We start from the raw sequence: 14,673 nt of genomic DNA, 5'->3' as shown, positions 1-14,673 counted from the left end.
TATCCTCCCATGACTTCTGTGTTTATACTATTGTTGCCTTTTAACTCCTAGGTTCTAGAATTTCAGAAAATTCACTCTTAGAAATTCCTTTCAGATTGGCTCACTGCATTTTTCCTCCCTCCCTCATTCTCTTCTTTTTCTTTCACTGTCTGTCTGTCTGTCCGTCTGTCTGTCTGTCTGTCTGTCGGTTGGTCTTAAATTTTGCACAATGACTCCTTTGTCCTTCTGCTCCAGTATGGATTTGTGTTCTCTCTAGCCCTGTGCTTGTCCCTTTATAGCCCTTCCTAGTTTATGCTCCTGTGTGGAAACCTGTGTGCTCAGTCCCCAGCTTCCTTCTTTCTAATAGGAACATATACAGGCATGTGTGTGTGTGTGTGTGTGTGTGTGTGTGTGTGTGTGTGTGTGGTGTGCACATGTGTGTGTGCACGTTGTTTGTATGTGATTGTGTGTGCATGTGAGTATGTTGGGCATTTGTGAATATGTGTGTGTGAGTGTGTGTGTGCACATGTGTTTGTGCATGTGTGCGTGTGTGCTACATACATACACATGTGTTGGTGGCAGAGCCCCTTGATAGAGGGATGTACTCCCTAAGAAAAGATGTAGTGAAAATAAATTTTCTAATAAACTGAAATATTTTACCTCATTTATTTTGCCACTGTGACATTTAATTTTGAACAGTTCACCCAGGATCACAACTTGTTGAATTTGGGAGGATTTGTTGTTCTACTTCTTCTGATTCCTGCTGAGAAGTTTGACCTGTCTGGCTCCTGACCTTTCCTTTGTGACCTGCTTAGCTCTGGAGGCTTTTAGAACCATCTTGCCCTCTCTAGTGTAAATTTTATGATAGCTGTCTGCAAGATCATCTGCTAAAATAATTTTTATGAGTTATTCATCGGGCCCTTTTCACTCAGAGACTGTTTCCTTTGGTTCTGGGAAATGGTCCTTTTCTTTTTAACTCTTCCTCCTCCTCCTCCTCCTCCTCCTCCTCCTCCTCCTCCTCCTCCTCCTCCTCTTCTTCTTCCTCCTCCTCTTTCTCTTCCTCCTCCTCCTCCTCTTCTTCTCCTCTTCCTCATCTTCCTTCTCCTCCTCCTTCTCATTCTCCTCCTTCTCTTCCTTCTCCCCCTTCCTCTTCCTCCTCAGTCTCCTCCTCCTTTTTATACACTGCTTCTCTTTACTCACATTTAACTCTTTACTGCGTCACTGGAACTGCTCTTCAATGGAGGTTGGATTTCTCCAATTCTTTCTTTTTATTGTTTTTATTTCCTTTTTCCATTTTCATATTTCTTTAAATCTTAACTCTGCTATTATCCCACTGACTTTTAAAAACATTTTTGCCTGTGTACATATGATGTGTGGGTGTGCGTGCGCACACGCACACACACACACACACACACACACACACACACACGCACACACGGAGGTCAGAGAATAACTTTAGGTGTTGGTCCTTACCTTCTATCTGGTTTGACACCGGATCTTTCTTGTCCTCATCCCTGTACACACCAGGCTACCTGGCCTGCAAGCTTTCAGAGACCAGGCCCCTGTGTACAGCTATATCTGGCTTTCACATCGGCCTAAGGGTCAGAATTGGCACTCAGCTTGTCAGGTTTGTGTGAACACTTTACTTACAGAACCATCTCCCTGGCCCCCATTAACTCTTCTCATCTCAGCTATCATTATTTTGATTTCTGAAAAATATTCCTCAGTTTCCTTACTCTTGCTGTTCAATAGACTCTAGCTTTACGTTTGGAATGCCTCTTCAATATTTCTTTGAAGATGCTAATCATGGATTTTGGAAGTTTTCTCCAGCTTTCCATGTGCCTTGGATTGATCTCTGGCTTCCCTTTAGGCTTCTTCAGTAGTAGTTCACATGGTAGCTGCCATCTTGGATTTTGGCAGTTGAACTGATTGAGAGACGTGTTCAAAGAATGTAGCCCTGCATCTGGCATGGATAAGGACTCAATATTTTATGCTGGTTTTGTTCTTTAATGCTTTTCCACAAGCCTGGACATTGACGTTCATATAGCATCTTGAAGTCCTTTTAAAAACTAAACAGAAAGCTGAACCTTTTCTAAAATAGTGAAAAATAGAAAAGATTAGTTTTATAAGAAACCCGAGATTTTTTTTTTAAATTAAAGAATTTTGTTCCTGCCTCTGTTTTGATTGGTTTTGAGAAATGGCCTAAATAGTGCATTAGGAAACAGAGATCCTACTGACATTTATAAACTAATGAAGTTTGATATATGTCATTATAACTTAAGGAATATTAAAGTTGTTCTTTGTAGTAACCGTTTTCTCCATTTTGGCTTTTTTTTGGCTTTTTTTCTTTTCATCAACAGAAGAGCTTGATAGCCCAAGATTCCTAATAATTTATAGCCTATTTTTTGTGTGTGATAACCCAAAATTTGAGTAAACATCTGGCTCTGTTGCTGAACGTCATCCTGTGTGTTGTCACAGGGGGAGGGATGTTGTGACTCCAGGTACCTAAGTTCACCAATGAATGGGTGGAGGTTCTAGCTAGGTGTTGTGAAGGTCATCTAAGGTCAAATGACATTAGCAACTTAAGGGCAGAAGGCCTGCAGAGAAACTCTACCTTCCCTGTGCATGCTGGCAAGTGTCTGCCGCCAAGCCAGATCCCAACCTGCAGCTCTGCCTTCCCTTCCCTCACACTGCGATTCTGCCAAGGTGACCAGACTAACTGCATTTTTATCTTTCAGTTGTTCTGCCTGGTTTATCCTATTTGCTTTTGAATTGTTTATTTATTTTATGTATATGAGTACACACCATAGCTGTCTTCAGACACACCAGAAGAGGGCATCGGATCCCATTATAGATGGTTGTGAGCCACCATGTGGTTGCTGGGATTTGAACTCAGGACCTCTGGAAGAGCAGTCCGTGCTCTTAACCACTGAGCCATCTCTCCAGTGCCTGTTGTTTTCTTTTCAGCTCCTTCAAACAGCTCTTGGTTCTTAGAACCAACCTTATCGTCAGTACCGTTGAACTGCCTTTAGAGTCACGTTCTTTCTTATGTGTATCAAGACTCATGCTGAAGAATGACTTCTGGGTTACAGAAGTAGCCTTAATTTTATATCTGTTTTAATGTCTCTGTCCACTAGTTCAGTGCGCGCACACACACACACACACACACACACACACACACAAGCATACAAGGTAATGAGCTTCACTATGGCATTTGCACATCTGTGTCACTCTTCCCTCCTGCTCCCCCCACCCCCGCCACATGCCCCACCCCCTTGGTCTATCTCTTGGTAATCTTCTTGATAAAATCATTGGAATTCCAAGTGGCTGTTCTCCTGGTGAGTCTGATCGAGGTAGTTCCAATTTTTGAACCAGGTACTCACTAATGCATGCACTCATCTGATAATATATTGACATCTGTTCTTACTATAACTGGAAATTTACTTTGATATTATCAGGGTAGACGAACTACTTTTTATTTCCTGTGTCTTAAGCCTGTTAGTTTCGAATGGATTCAATCTAGAAAGAGCAAAGATTAGAAATCAAAGTTTCAGAAGAACCTCCCCTAATTCACTGCTAAAGGTAGACAGACCCGGGATACCAAATGAGGTGCTTTCTGAATTAGAATTCACCTAAGGGACGTTATTGGCTTTCTAGGCAAGAACAAAGACCATTTTGGAATCCGTGTCAGTTTTTATAGGGACATATAAATGCAAATTAACCTCATGCATTTCATGGGCGAGCTTTTACATCTTTCTAAAGCACACGGAAGCCCATACATGAACCTGCCGGTGACTTGTTACCCCGTTACACTAAAGTCGATGTAAGCAAGCTTGGGTGCTGGTAAGGCTGCTCCTCGTGCATCATCACGGTGTCCTGTCTCTATCACACACATAGACGCGACACTGTCAGGACAACAGAGAACCCTTTATAGCATTAGGATCCAAATATATGACAGGCCATTGACTTTTAAAAGCAGTCACAGCAATTTTCAAACATACACAAAAGCCTTTTGATGCAGTCCATCTACCCACAGCCAGCTTTAACTCTTACCAACCCGCAGCCGCCGCCGCTCCTGGGTTGATCCCCTTTACCCTCTCATGCTGAGTTATCTTAAACATATCCACGGCGGCTTACCATTTTATTAGAAAAATATCTCATGGTCGTTTTCTGAGAGAACCCAGGTTTTTTAATCTCTGCAATGTCACTATCACATCCAAACAAGATTGACAATTGTTACTTAAAATCGAGCTGTCAGTGTGTGACTGACAGTGATCGTCTCATCAATACCCTTGGTGATTGCTTTGTGAAAATAGAGTGCAAGTAATTTTATATGCTGCCTTTCACCGGCATACGCCTTAAGACGATTTTAACTCTAAAGATCTCTTGCTTCTCTCTTTTAAAGTACGCTTTTAATATTCAGCTTCTTTGTTGAACGGGCCAGCTTTAATTTTCTGCGTAAAAAGAAAAAAAATCTCCCGTTCCACAGCCTGCTGATTGTATCCCCATGGTCGCATTTTCCGTATCGTGCAGCTGTATGTACAGTTCCTTTGGTTGAGCATAGACTTGATGAAAGGCAGGCCTCTATCCTACATGGAAGCTGGGGGGTTCCCCCTCATCCCACCATGGGGCGCAGAGTGTCTGCTTCCTTCCATGAGTTTGGTGCAGGGCTAGAGCCCTGGTCCAGCCGCAGCCTGACCTAACCAGCCATTATCGAATTCCTCGCTAGCATTTCTCTTCACAGTTTCAGCAGCCACGGATGAGTCTGGCCTTGCTCCACTGTAGCTCTGCGCTCCTGGACTTAGAAGACCTTACCTACTTCCACCCTTTCACCCAGGGTTTATCCTGGCATCATGCTCACTTGTTTTCTCTGCACAGTCTATAATGGATCGATTTATAGTTCTCTGTTGCCCTAGCCTGCATCTGTTTCACAGAACAAAACACTGTCTGGGACACTGTGAGAAGAGACTCCTTGAGTCAGGAGATGCCTGGTGCTAGTTTTCCTCTGAGACATTTGTGACACCTGTCAGTTGAGCCTGTTCTATTCCCAAGGAATCTCCCAGTTCTCGTGCCTGGCTTAACCTGGTGGGTTTTTTTTTTTTTTTCAGCTTGACCACTGTTTGCTCTTTGTCATGAGTACCTGATGGCGTCTTATCAGAGACATGTACCTCATACCCCGAGATGCTCCTCAAGAGCGTAGTGAGGAATAGTCCTTGTGGGACTTGATAAAGTCAAGGTCATGGCCACTGGTTGGTGATAACCTTCTTTGGAGAAAGACAAACGTAAGAGCCAACTCAGGTTTAGACAGCAGACGGCCATGCTGTGCTCTGTGGCTCTCTTTGTGCCTTTTGTGAGCATGGCTTAATCTCCACCGTGCTGACTCACTCCACTCCGCTTTGTCGCTTCTTGGCATTGAGTACAACTCTGATGTGGCCATCTCAAGTATGAAAATACTGACAAAGTCCAGTTTTCAGTCACAATGTTAAGAACCATTGTCATACAATTTACTTATCCTTTAATATGCTCACGCCACATACATATTCTGCTTCTGTCTGTCTTTGTCTCTGTGTGTCGCTGTCGCTGTCTCTGTCTGTCTCTCTCTCTGTCTCTGTCTCTCTCTCTCTCTGTCTCTCTCTCTCCCTCTCCCTGACCCTCTCCCTCCCTCCCTCCTTCCCTCCCTCCCTCTCTCCTTCTCTCATTACTTTATTTCAGGTTCAGTATTGGGAAAAAAAGAGTCACAACACTAATTTAGAATTTTTTTTTTTGGTTTGTTTCAGCTGTCACTTCTAGATTTTCACATCCGAAACCCACATCCTGTTTTGTGGCTCACTATGGAAAATCGAATTGAGCAACATTAGGGACAAAGACTGGTTTTCCTTTGCTCTGAAGATACCTCAGGCTCTGTACAAAAACTGTTTTCCATTAGAGGGAAAACGTTGTGCAGTAAGGCTCCCGAGAAACGATAGTGACCGCCAGTGATGCCATCAGGAAATGGTTCTTCAAGTGTTTCAGAGTATAGGCACGAATCTTAGATGAACTGGGAATGCAAATGACTTTGTAGAATTAGAACACTAATGATAAAGACGTCTCCTGAAGAAAAAGTTATTCTAGGAAAGTGTGACTTTTGAGTTTGGGGACATGAATGAGGGACATAGTAAGTAGGACACACAAGTCAAAAATCTTGATTAAAATAAACAAGAGCAGAGCCACGGTTCAGGAGACGTGGGGTTCTGTTCTGTGGGGTAAGAAGGGTTAAACAGTGCATCATCAGTGATCTCAACAGTAGACTAAACAAGCTGGGTGCACCCCTGGGCGTCTGGGTCCTTGGCCATTGCTTTCAGACCTTGGCACTGATGCCTATGATGAAAGTTACAGTGTTGTTTAATGTTAAATAAAACTTTCACTTCAAAATGGTTGTGATTTCAAGTGGCTTTTCCTGAAGGATGTGGCAGCCCATACTAGGAATCCCAGCATTTGTGAGATAGAGGTAAGAGGGTCATGAGTTCAAGGTCAGTCTGAACTACATAGTAAGACTACCTGAAGCACGCAGGCACGCACATGCAGAAGAAAAAATATGTAAATAAATAAAATGTTTTCATGTACAGAAAATTCAGGAAAAGGCAAAGAATATGTCTTTAAATTAGAGACAAGTCTTGTCTTGTCGGCAAGTGACTCTTATATTTGCTGGTCACAAGAGCAGAGGTCGAGTGTAGATTGTAGCTGTGAATGGTACTAGTTAGTTTCCCAGCCCTTAAAGGATAATGTTTGGGTTCTGTTCAAACATGTGTTGCTGAGAAGGCTGAAGACAGACAGGTGGGAAAAAGATGACTCCCTTATAAACATTAATTTAAACGCAACTTCAAGTAATGGATTTGATTACATTGAGCATTCTTTTGTCTTACCTCTAAAATGTTGTTTGTAAAGTCACCGAACCCAAACAGAAACGTAACACGATTTCATGATTTCAGCCCAATCCTTCATGACTTGCCCAAGGCGACATCTCACCCCGTGGTGTGGGTTTAAATCACTTCACAGTTTATGAGTCACTTTGCTTGTCATAGATATAACACGATGTTTTCTAAACCATTTGTAGGCTGGTCATGAAAATAGCTAATCACCAAGTTGGCTCAAAAGGATGATAATTATGGCCGTACAGTGGAAGGCCAGATGTCTTCAGTGTTTGTTAGAAGCTCCAGTATTAAGGAACAGAGGAAAGAATGAAGGCAATACACAATGGTGTCAACAGGCAGGCTGTCCCTGAGGGGACCACCTCGGGCTGTGCATGCATATCCCTCAGCAAGGGGGCGTGTTCTTTTGTTCCAAACATGTACAAGAAAAAGAAACGATACCAGTCAGATTGAGAAAATCTCTTCCATTTTAAGCTGCATTACGGGGCTAACCTGGGCTCACCGTGGCCCTCACCATGTGGCTGTGGGGATTTCTCTTGTAATGTGTAACCAGTAGCTCAGTTACGAAGCAGAAAAGCCCCTGAAGCAAGCTTCTGCTTCTCCACTTGGTTCAGCCAGACTCTGGGGTTTCAAATGTGTTTCAGTTTATTCGTATCTATTTTAGGCCTACTAATCTGTACTCTGTTCTGTTTCCAGAGATGTGGTGAGGTTCAAATTATTATGTCAAAGGGGAGAGTGTGGCCGTTTGAAATTGTGTCTCATTAGAATCGTGTCTGCCTTTTCAGTTCTCGAGATCCGGACCCCATGAGTATTTCTTTGTTTATTAAAAAAGTTAAGGAAGTTGTATTTTTTTTCTCCTCGTGAATTATCAGGCGTTTTGATCGCAAATGAAACTGGATCATTTCATTTTTAACTCTCCAAGAATTCTGCTTTCAGATCCGGCGAGGTTCCATTTGAAGAAATATACTTTCAGTTTCTGTGAGGATCATATTCTTTGGGAGATTATATATATATATATATATATATATATATATATATATATATATATATATATATATATATTTGGAAAAGGTGGCTGGCTTTCCGAAACACACAGTTGCTCTGCTAGGACTCTCTCAGGGGGGCAGAAAGAGAGTAATAAGATCAGGAATCACAGAATGGTTTCTATTTCAAAATCCGACTGCCTGGCCTGGCCTCCATAGTTCAGGTGGAAATGAAGAAAGGACAGGGAGCAGGAAATTGAGTTCCCCCTGGGTAACACAGGGCCACACAACACCCCCCTGGGTGACACAGGGCCACACAATATCCCCCTGGGTGACACAGGGCCACACAACATCCCCCTGGGGGAGGCTGGGCCACATAGCATCCAGCTGGGATCACAGTGTAGGCCATCACCTGAGGGCCCAACGTCTTGGTAGAAATAGTGTTCTCTTACATTTTCATCCTCATTCCAAATATTCTGACTAAAGCCCTGCTGCCTGCTCTACAAAGAATGTGCACGCACACAATCCTGTGCAAGTGTTTGCACATCTACGCTCTCCGGTCCCATGATCACTATTGTGCCTCTGTCTTCCGGAACTGCAGCCAATATTTAAAGATTGGAGAAAAAAAATTTTTCCCAATACACACTTGGTCCTTTGGCTTGCTTTTTGCTCTTCTCCTGAAGCCATTAATGAGAAACCCCAGATTGCCAGACTCCTGGGCATTTTGGACTCTGCTTCACCCCAGAGCTCGGAGCTTTATGGATTACAGGAGTGTGCCATTGCTCCCAACCTCCTCTTTCTGTGGGTGACTTTTTTTTTCCTGTTCTCAGTGTAATGGTTTGTGTGTCCCGGCTGGCCCGCTCATTGGCAAGGGTTGGCCATTGGCAAAGGGGGTGGGGGGAGCTGCTGCAGCATAGGTGACCTGCTCAATCTGTCAGTATTTGCTAGATGAAAGTGTTGAGACATTTTTTTTTTCTTTGAAGTTGTTTGGTATCAACATCAGCTGTTCCAACAGCTGGAGAGGGGAATTAAGATCGTGCGAACAACATCATTTCCACATGCAAACATACTCTGTCTCTTAAAGTGGTAATATAGTATGGAGAAGCCCTTCAGAGTTGATTTGTAGTCTTGTAGTCTTGCCTGGGTTGATTTGAAATCATTGCTTCGTATCTTTGCATGTGTCTGACCATGCCGGGGGAGGTTGCTAGGTCTGTAATTGTTGCCCTGCTGGTTTGCGGGGGCGGGGGGATAAGGACATCTTTGTCTTTGCTATCTTTTAGGAGGGTGAGTGGAGAGAAAATATTAAACATGTTGGCTCTTGTAACCTGAAAGGACTGGGCAAGTCACGTCCAGCTCAGTGACAAAGGAGATCATGAGACCTGAGGAGGGAGGTGTCTTTCTGGAGCCTGCAGTCCTCTAAGCTGAGGTCTGCAATATTTCTAGCCGTGTGGTACTGGGCAAAACATTGAACGAGCCTGAGCCTTAGTTTCCCAACTTGTAAACTGTGGGTTACATTTTGAGTTGCAAAGAAATGGAGATCGTAAAAGACTTGGCACAGCTTTCGGGCAGGTGTCGAGAAGATCCTGACAGATGTGATGGCTTCTACACAGAAGCAACTTCCACAGCCTTTAGAGAATGCGTTCCTCGGATTTGAGATACAGGACTTAGGTCACATTGCCCCAGCATAAGAAGTTTTCTTCCTGGGTTGGTGATGTACCTCAAATGATAGACTGCCTGCCTGACATATATCTAGAACACCATGAGTTGATCCACGGTACCACATAAAGCGACCATAGTTGCCTGTGTCTGTAATTGCATAGGGGGAGAAATGCCATTGCAGCAAGAAATGATTGTAGAAGTGATTTGTAGCAAGTATGTTTCTTTCTTCAAATCAAAGGGCTCCTTCGTTCCCCCCTTAAAGCATAATATAGAAGCTTTTATCAGAAAGTAGAGTCAGGAAAATTGGAAGTTCAAGGTCCTCCTTTGCTATCCCAAGACACGAGAGATGCTGTCTCAAGGGGGAAAAAAAGAAAACAGAAGTTAGGCTTGGCCTGTGTCTTTGAGCGAGCTGAAGCAGGCAGCCTTGCTCCTCACCTCAGGGCCCTCCTTTTCCTCAGAGTCATGTGATCTGACGCTACTTCCTGAGGCCCTGGTTGCTGCTCCCTCTATCAGCCCCACCTCTTATTGGAAAAAAAAGAGATCTGAGGGGCAGCAAAAAGATGGAGCCTCCTGGAGACATTCTGCCCTTCATTTTTACCAAGCCATCCACACTGCACCCCGTAGCAGCCAAAATTCCTATCTGGAGGGAAAGGTTCGAGGCATTTTATCATTAGAATGGAGACAGGTATGGTATCTGTCTAATAATGGCGGCTTAGAATAAAAGTCGGCAACAGTGGTAATGGTTTCTTTTTGATGACTGAAAGAGAAATAGGTGGACCTCAGGATGACCTATCCTCACTCCCCATGCAAATCTGTTGGCCTCTGCCTTTAACTAGAAGCTGCTTACCTGTGGTTTTGCTACCTCAGGGAGGTTGCATAGTGGGAGAAATGCCATTGCAGCAAGAAATGATTGTAGAAGTGATTTGTAGCAAGTATGTTTCTTTCTTCAAATCAAAGGGCCCCTTCGTTCCCCCCTTAAAGCATAATATAGAAGCTTTTATCAGAAAAGGGGAGACAGTGCCTGCTGTTGCTAGGCAACCAGAAAAAAAAAAGCTGCAAGCCCAGCTACAGTCACAGTTGGCAAGATTTTCCCAGAAACCTAGCTGCTCTTGCAAAGTCCTTTGGGTAGCGTTAGCAGACATGCATAGAGGGTGGGTAGATGCCTAGCGGGGGTCCTTCTTCATCCTCAGCCCCCTTTTCCAGACCTTCTTTTTGCCCACACTAGTGAACCCCATGATAAATGGAGTATTGAGACCATGTTTTGTTTGGTTGGCTAGTTTTTTTGTTTGTTTTCTGGAGACAGGGTTTCTCTGTGTAGCCCTGGCTGTCCTGCAACTGTGTAGACCAGGCTAGCCTCAAACTCAGAAATCCACTTGCCTCTGCCTCCAAAGTGCTAGGATTAAAGGCCATCATGCAGCCTGAGACCAAGTCTTGACTTGAGAATTCTGAAGAAAGATACGGAGAGTCTATGACACACACAAGGCTGTCTGCCTTTTTGAGACCTAAACCCACTTAAGAAAATCAATGGGAGGGGTTGGGGATTTAGCTCAGTGGTAGAGTGCTTGCCTAGCAAGAGCAAGGCCCTAGCAAGGCCCTGGGTTCGGTCCCCAGCTCCGAAAAAAAAAAAAAAAAGAAAATCAATGGGAATCCCTTTCTCTGGCAGCAGTGAATGTGACCGTTTTTATGCAGCTGACACTCCCTTAAGAAGGAAAAGTTCACTCCTAGGATGCAGATGACCTCACTAGATGGTGGCTGTGTTCCTCTCTTCCTGGGCATGGGCATTTTCTCTCTGGTTGACCAGAAGGTCGCTCTATTTCCTAATTCTGAGGCAGAAAGTGTCATCTGCCTTCTGGGTCCCCAGTGGAGTCTCTTGTAACCTATAATGTCTTTCAGTTGCAGATTTGAACTCCTTCCAGACTGAATCCCCAGATCCCCAGGACTCAAATCAACGTGGCCCTCAGCCACAGACACTCATAACAGAAGCAAAACTAACTCCCCCGATGGCGGCCGGACATGGTGGAGATGCTGGGGATGGAGCTGAAGAGAACATTGTTTACCTCTGATTGTGTGGCCATTTGTTTTTCCAAGCAAACAAAACCACTGTCACTTTGGGGAGAACCTTTCTTTGGCCCCAGTCCTCGTGTGTGTGTGATTCTCTGTGCCCGAATTGCTTTAAGAAGAATATTTAATATTTCATGTATGTTCAATTTTTGACATGAGTCTAATAATTAAATTATTAAAAAAAAAACCAGCTCTCTGCGTGTCATCTTTAACTGATCTCACCCACTTTCAAGTTTCTAGAGGAGAAACTTCACTTGAATAAGCCGAAAGCTATGAAAAAGTTGTTTTCACTTTGAAATTCCATATTACATGTTGTACCCATTCATCTGGAGTGTGAAATACATTTTAAGATAAAGATGAAGCCATTTTGGTTTGGAGAATGATCTCCCCCAGGGCTGAACTATCATAGCGGTTTGTTATTGAGGGTAGCTTTGATACCCCAAAGAAGGCAGAGGAAGGGATGGGAAAGATCTTTTCTCACTTGGTTCTTACAAGTGAATGTCAGGAGGCCTTCAGAGTTGGGGTGCTGTCACCTTCAATGCACAGTTCTTGTGTCCTCAAAAACCTGTTCATACTAGGTTGGTGCTGTGCCAGAACACAGTCTGGACATGCTCGGGACCCGAGCCACCCTGCCCTGTGGCTCACTTTCTTGAACGAATGCTGCTGGGTTCTGAGTCTATTCAGCACCGTCTTTTAGCCCAGCCCAGAGCCTCTGTGACAACTTGGCTGTAAATAGTGAAACTTCCAAGAGAGAACCCTCACTTGGGCCTTCTCAAGCTGGATTGAATGTCAAGGACTTCCATGACTACAAGGAACTCAGCCTGCAGGCCTTAAGGACAAAGGGGCCAGCTCTTGGTGAAGCTTGCTGCCTGCCTGGGCTCTTCTACAGAGGGACAACGGGCGTTCTTGATTTCACAGTACTGTGGCTCTCTCTGAGAAAATAAAGCAGGAATGTTCTCATCTTATTTGGAAATATTTGTCTGTGTTCCGGTCAGTGTCAATAAATATCTTTTGCTTCATTATTTTACTCTGCAAATTTAATATTAAACATAGGACCATAGCAAACACACACATTTCACACACGCAAATCGGTCCTAATGGAAACTGAAAAGGAATGGTAGGGGTGGGGGCCAACCACTAAATTCATCCAGAATTGTGGCAACAACAAAGTGGGAAGGGAATATGGTGGGAGGAAGGGCAGTCACTAAGACCCCAACTTACTTTTCCTGAAGTTATAAATTGTCTCCATATTTTCACAGGTCAAATTTTAAGACTTTAAAGATCTCTTTGGAGAGGTTTTCTTTTCCAGCTTCTGTCTATCTGTGCTTTTCTAAAAGTGCATTAAAAAGTCCAGTGACTAAGTTTTCCCCAGGAGTCATTAAAATTCGAACATCTTACTAAAACTCTGTTACTTTATCTCTGAGGCAAACTCCTAATGACATGAGCCCCACCCCACCCCACCCCAAAGACACCTAGGAAGAAAAGCTCCTTTCTGTCTCCACTAAAGCGGATCTCAGAAACCTATATCCTTTGAATGGAATGCCTCAAGTTATTTCCATCTATATCTTTGTTCTGATAACTATAAATATCTTTTTTTCATGATGGAGGATATGGAAATAGTAAGAATATATAAAGGTGTTTTAAAAAAAAGTCCCCATGGAGTTCTGCCTTAAATTCTGTACTCAGTTTTCCTACAGGCTATGAAAACCGGAGCCTCCATGCAGCCCTCTTGCTAGGACAGTTTTCGAGATAACGGAACGAGATAACATTCATCTGGTCATTCTGTTACTCTTGGCCATTCTGTTATTTAATGTTTCAGTGTTTTAACTGATGCAGCTAGATGTCCTTCCTTTGGAAGTTCTTCCTTTGCACATGTCTTTACTGTGCAATGAGCACAGATCTTGTAGCAGCTGAACGGCTTGTCTGCCTACCACATCCACCCCTACATTAAACACATTGCTACCACTATCTTGATAGCAGATGGGACCTTTGAAACGAGATTTGATTATGAGGGTAGAGCCTGCATAGATGGGGTTAGTGCTTATAAAAACCATGGAGGGTTTTTTATAAAAACTGTGGAGGGCCCACAGTCCTTTCATCCTAGGGAGGATGTAGCAAGAAGATCTTTTCTGTAACTCAGGAAGTTGGTCTTCATTGGACACCGAATCTGCTAATGCATTGCTCTCAGAACTTTCCAGATTCTGGATATAACATTCTGTTTTTCATAAGCTACCCAGCTCATGATATTTTGCAAGAGTGACCTGAACAGGTTACAACAGAACTCAATAGAGGTTGACTCCCACACAGATTCACTAATCTTCCGAGAAGGCTACCCTTTCCCAGATCATAGAGGAGTGTCTTCCATAAGGATCTGCTGCGTCCCTCAAGGTGAAGCTTAAAAGGAAGCTATCATGTGTTCATCCTGGAATGAAAAACATATTGTTCTGTCCTTTCCGGGTGGCATGAATTTATGCATCGTCTCAAGTCCAAGTTACCATGAATTTCATCAGGATGTGTAATTGCTGTACCCATCCACCAGCCAGCTCACTTGCAGCAAATGTGTGTGTGTGTGTGTGTGTGTGTGTGTGTGTGTGTGTGTCCACATGAACATGTCATGCAAGCTAAGAAGATGACACAATTCAGTCACGAGATACCAGGTAATAAGAAGCAAGGGGTTCTCCTTCCTATGACTTGAGGTTACTCTTGCTCCACCCTCCTCTGACCTTCCCATCAGAAGGCAGCAGCACTTGAGAGACCGGGTTTTGCATCAAATGCTCTGCTTAACTGGCTGTGTGTCCTTGATGTTCTGCTTCACCTCTCTGTTTCTTCATCTATAAAAATGAGGATGGTTGCCTTATAGGATTGTCGTGAAGATGCGACAGTTAAGCAATGTGGTTAGAAGAGAATCAGGGTGTCGTAGTACTCAATATATGGTGTCTACTATCACTAACGATCTTCTAAAATTTGCTTAGCTTTGCCCCAAAGGTTAGGAAGATTGCTTTTGCTTGCCAGACGACGTGAGTGGAGAATCATACATGCTTGGAGATGGTCTGGAGCAAGTGCCCACAGTGTTAGCTTTCAAC

General features: G+C 43.6%; 1 protein-coding gene, 1 long non-coding RNA gene and 1 pseudogene across 7 annotated transcripts in view; 2 read left to right on the top strand and 1 right to left on the bottom strand.

Moving 5' to 3' along the window:
* The window catches only part of Arhgef28 (Rho guanine nucleotide exchange factor 28), a 297,367-nt gene extending 284,755 nt beyond the window's left edge, over nt 1–12,612 (top strand). For 5 of the 6 annotated variants that reach the window (XM_087625772.1, XM_087625793.1, XM_087625783.1 and 2 more), the window contains one exon: nt 11,423–12,612. In XM_087625772.1, the coding sequence (XP_087481898.1) occupies nt 11,423–11,592 (170 nt within the window). In that variant the 3' untranslated portion in view covers nt 11,593–12,612. 6 annotated transcript variants of the gene reach the window in all.
* LOC120101361 (small nucleolar RNA SNORA40) lies at nt 3,015–3,149 on the bottom strand (annotated as a pseudogene).
* LOC147996014 (uncharacterized) lies at nt 5,088–7,733 on the top strand. Its single transcript, XR_015673798.1, has 2 exons — nt 5,088–5,261; nt 5,757–7,733. It is a non-coding gene; the product is annotated as an uncharacterized LOC147996014 (long non-coding RNA).
* Nucleotides 12,613–14,673: the final 2,061 nt, after the last annotated feature.

Source organism: Rattus norvegicus, chromosome 2 (assembly GCF_021556685.1).
Source record: "Rattus norvegicus strain SHRSP/BbbUtx chromosome 2, alternate assembly SHRSP_T2T, whole genome shotgun sequence".
NCBI lineage: Eukaryota > Metazoa > Chordata > Mammalia > Rodentia > Muridae > Rattus > Rattus norvegicus.
Note: the sequence above shows the minus strand (reverse complement) of the source record. Positions and strands in the feature narration are given on the sequence as shown.